Genomic DNA, 1,265 nt, shown 5'->3' with positions numbered 1-1,265 from the left:
TGTGTCATATAACACACGTCCAATTTTGTGCTGGTGAGTTACAGGCTCTTCCAGATGTGGAAGATACTTTGTCGAAGGAAAGGGTACAATCTCTGATTTGTGTAGGCCACTCAGATACAATCCCTTCAGATCTTTGACCAGCTGGTGCACCCAGCTAGGTTTGTAGTCTGCTGGGGCAGAAGTCTGATTCACTGAAGGCTCGGTATTGATTGCCTCCCAGACAATGGTTTCAACCCAAGTATAAGGTGCTGCAATGCCTGTCATATAAATTAGCCTACAGGCGTAGAGCTCAACTGTTGAAAGTTGCATGGATTTCAAGAGGATATCGTGTTTTGGCCATATTTTTGCAATGATCTGTGGATGATCTGAAGCCCATGGAGAGATGGTCAAAGATCGAATGGATTGCTCTATACTGATGGAGTTGGCTGCCACTTCAGTTTGGTTCATGCGTTCTTGTGATCGCAATGAACAAAGAGATCCCAAAAATTGGTCAGCACAGCTGTCAATTGCATTGAAGTCGATAGTGCCCAGAAATGCATCTATGGGATTGAGATGTTCTGTATTGCATTAGTATTTTTTCTCATATGAATGACTAGATGGCATTACCTGTTGGTCCATCATCTTCATTGTCTGAGTCTATCTCACTTTCTCCTTCACTATTATATATGTGCCTTTTTTCAAAGGGTTCTTCTTCATCCAAGTCCTCTTCCTCATTGAAGGGCTCTTCTTCATCCAAGTGTTCCCTGTCATTCAAGGGTTCTTTGTCATCCAAGGCCTCCTGATCAGCCCAGGTCCTTTCATCTTCTAAATCCCAGGGCTCTTCATCCTCTAACTCATCACCTGTGAAGAAAACATCAGTTGCAAGTCTACTTAAATTTACTTCAACCAACCATAATGATCAGCCAAAGAGGTGTTTGCTTTAGGAGACTCCAAATCCATCTGATGATCCTCCTGTTCATGATTTCCATCTTGACTATCTGAAAGAGCTTTTATCAGCCACCCTTCACCCTGATTTGACTGATCACACCTTCTCCTCCAGAAGAGTAATTGGTGCGTTTTCTCTTTCTGGTGCTTCGGCCGTTCTTTTCCCTGTATTCAGTGTGTTGCATCTGAGTATTTTTAGCCTCTAGCTTTCGTCGCATTACTGTCTCTAATGTTGCATCATCAATCACTGTGGTATGTTACACGTTACCCTCACATTACTTACCTTGATGAAGATGTTGATTCAATAAACTCATGCTATCAATAGTGATCCCATCTATGGG

The 1,265-nt window shown here is 42.5% G+C and overlaps 1 protein-coding gene across 1 annotated transcript in view; it reads right to left on the bottom strand.

Moving 5' to 3' along the window:
- The window catches only part of LACBIDRAFT_321915 (uncharacterized protein), a gene marked incomplete at both ends in the record, with an annotated part of 4,483 nt that overhangs the window by 510 nt on the left and 2,708 nt on the right, over nt 1–1,265 (bottom strand). The window contains 5 exons of the mRNA XM_001874638.1: nt 18–248; nt 279–557; nt 646–840; nt 891–977; nt 1,028–1,150. Coding sequence (XP_001874673.1) covers nt 18–248; nt 279–557; nt 646–840; nt 891–977; nt 1,028–1,150 — 915 coding nt within the window. The remainder of the gene's footprint in view (nt 1–17; nt 249–278; nt 558–645; nt 841–890; nt 978–1,027; nt 1,151–1,265) is intronic.

The sequence above is a fragment of the Laccaria bicolor genome, genomic scaffold (assembly GCF_000143565.1).
Source record: "Laccaria bicolor S238N-H82 LACBIscaffold_2 genomic scaffold, whole genome shotgun sequence".
NCBI classification, from domain to species: Eukaryota; Fungi; Basidiomycota; class Agaricomycetes; order Agaricales; family Hydnangiaceae; genus Laccaria; species Laccaria bicolor.
The sequence above is the reverse complement of the archived record's forward strand: the minus strand, read 5'-3'. Positions and strand labels throughout refer to the sequence as shown.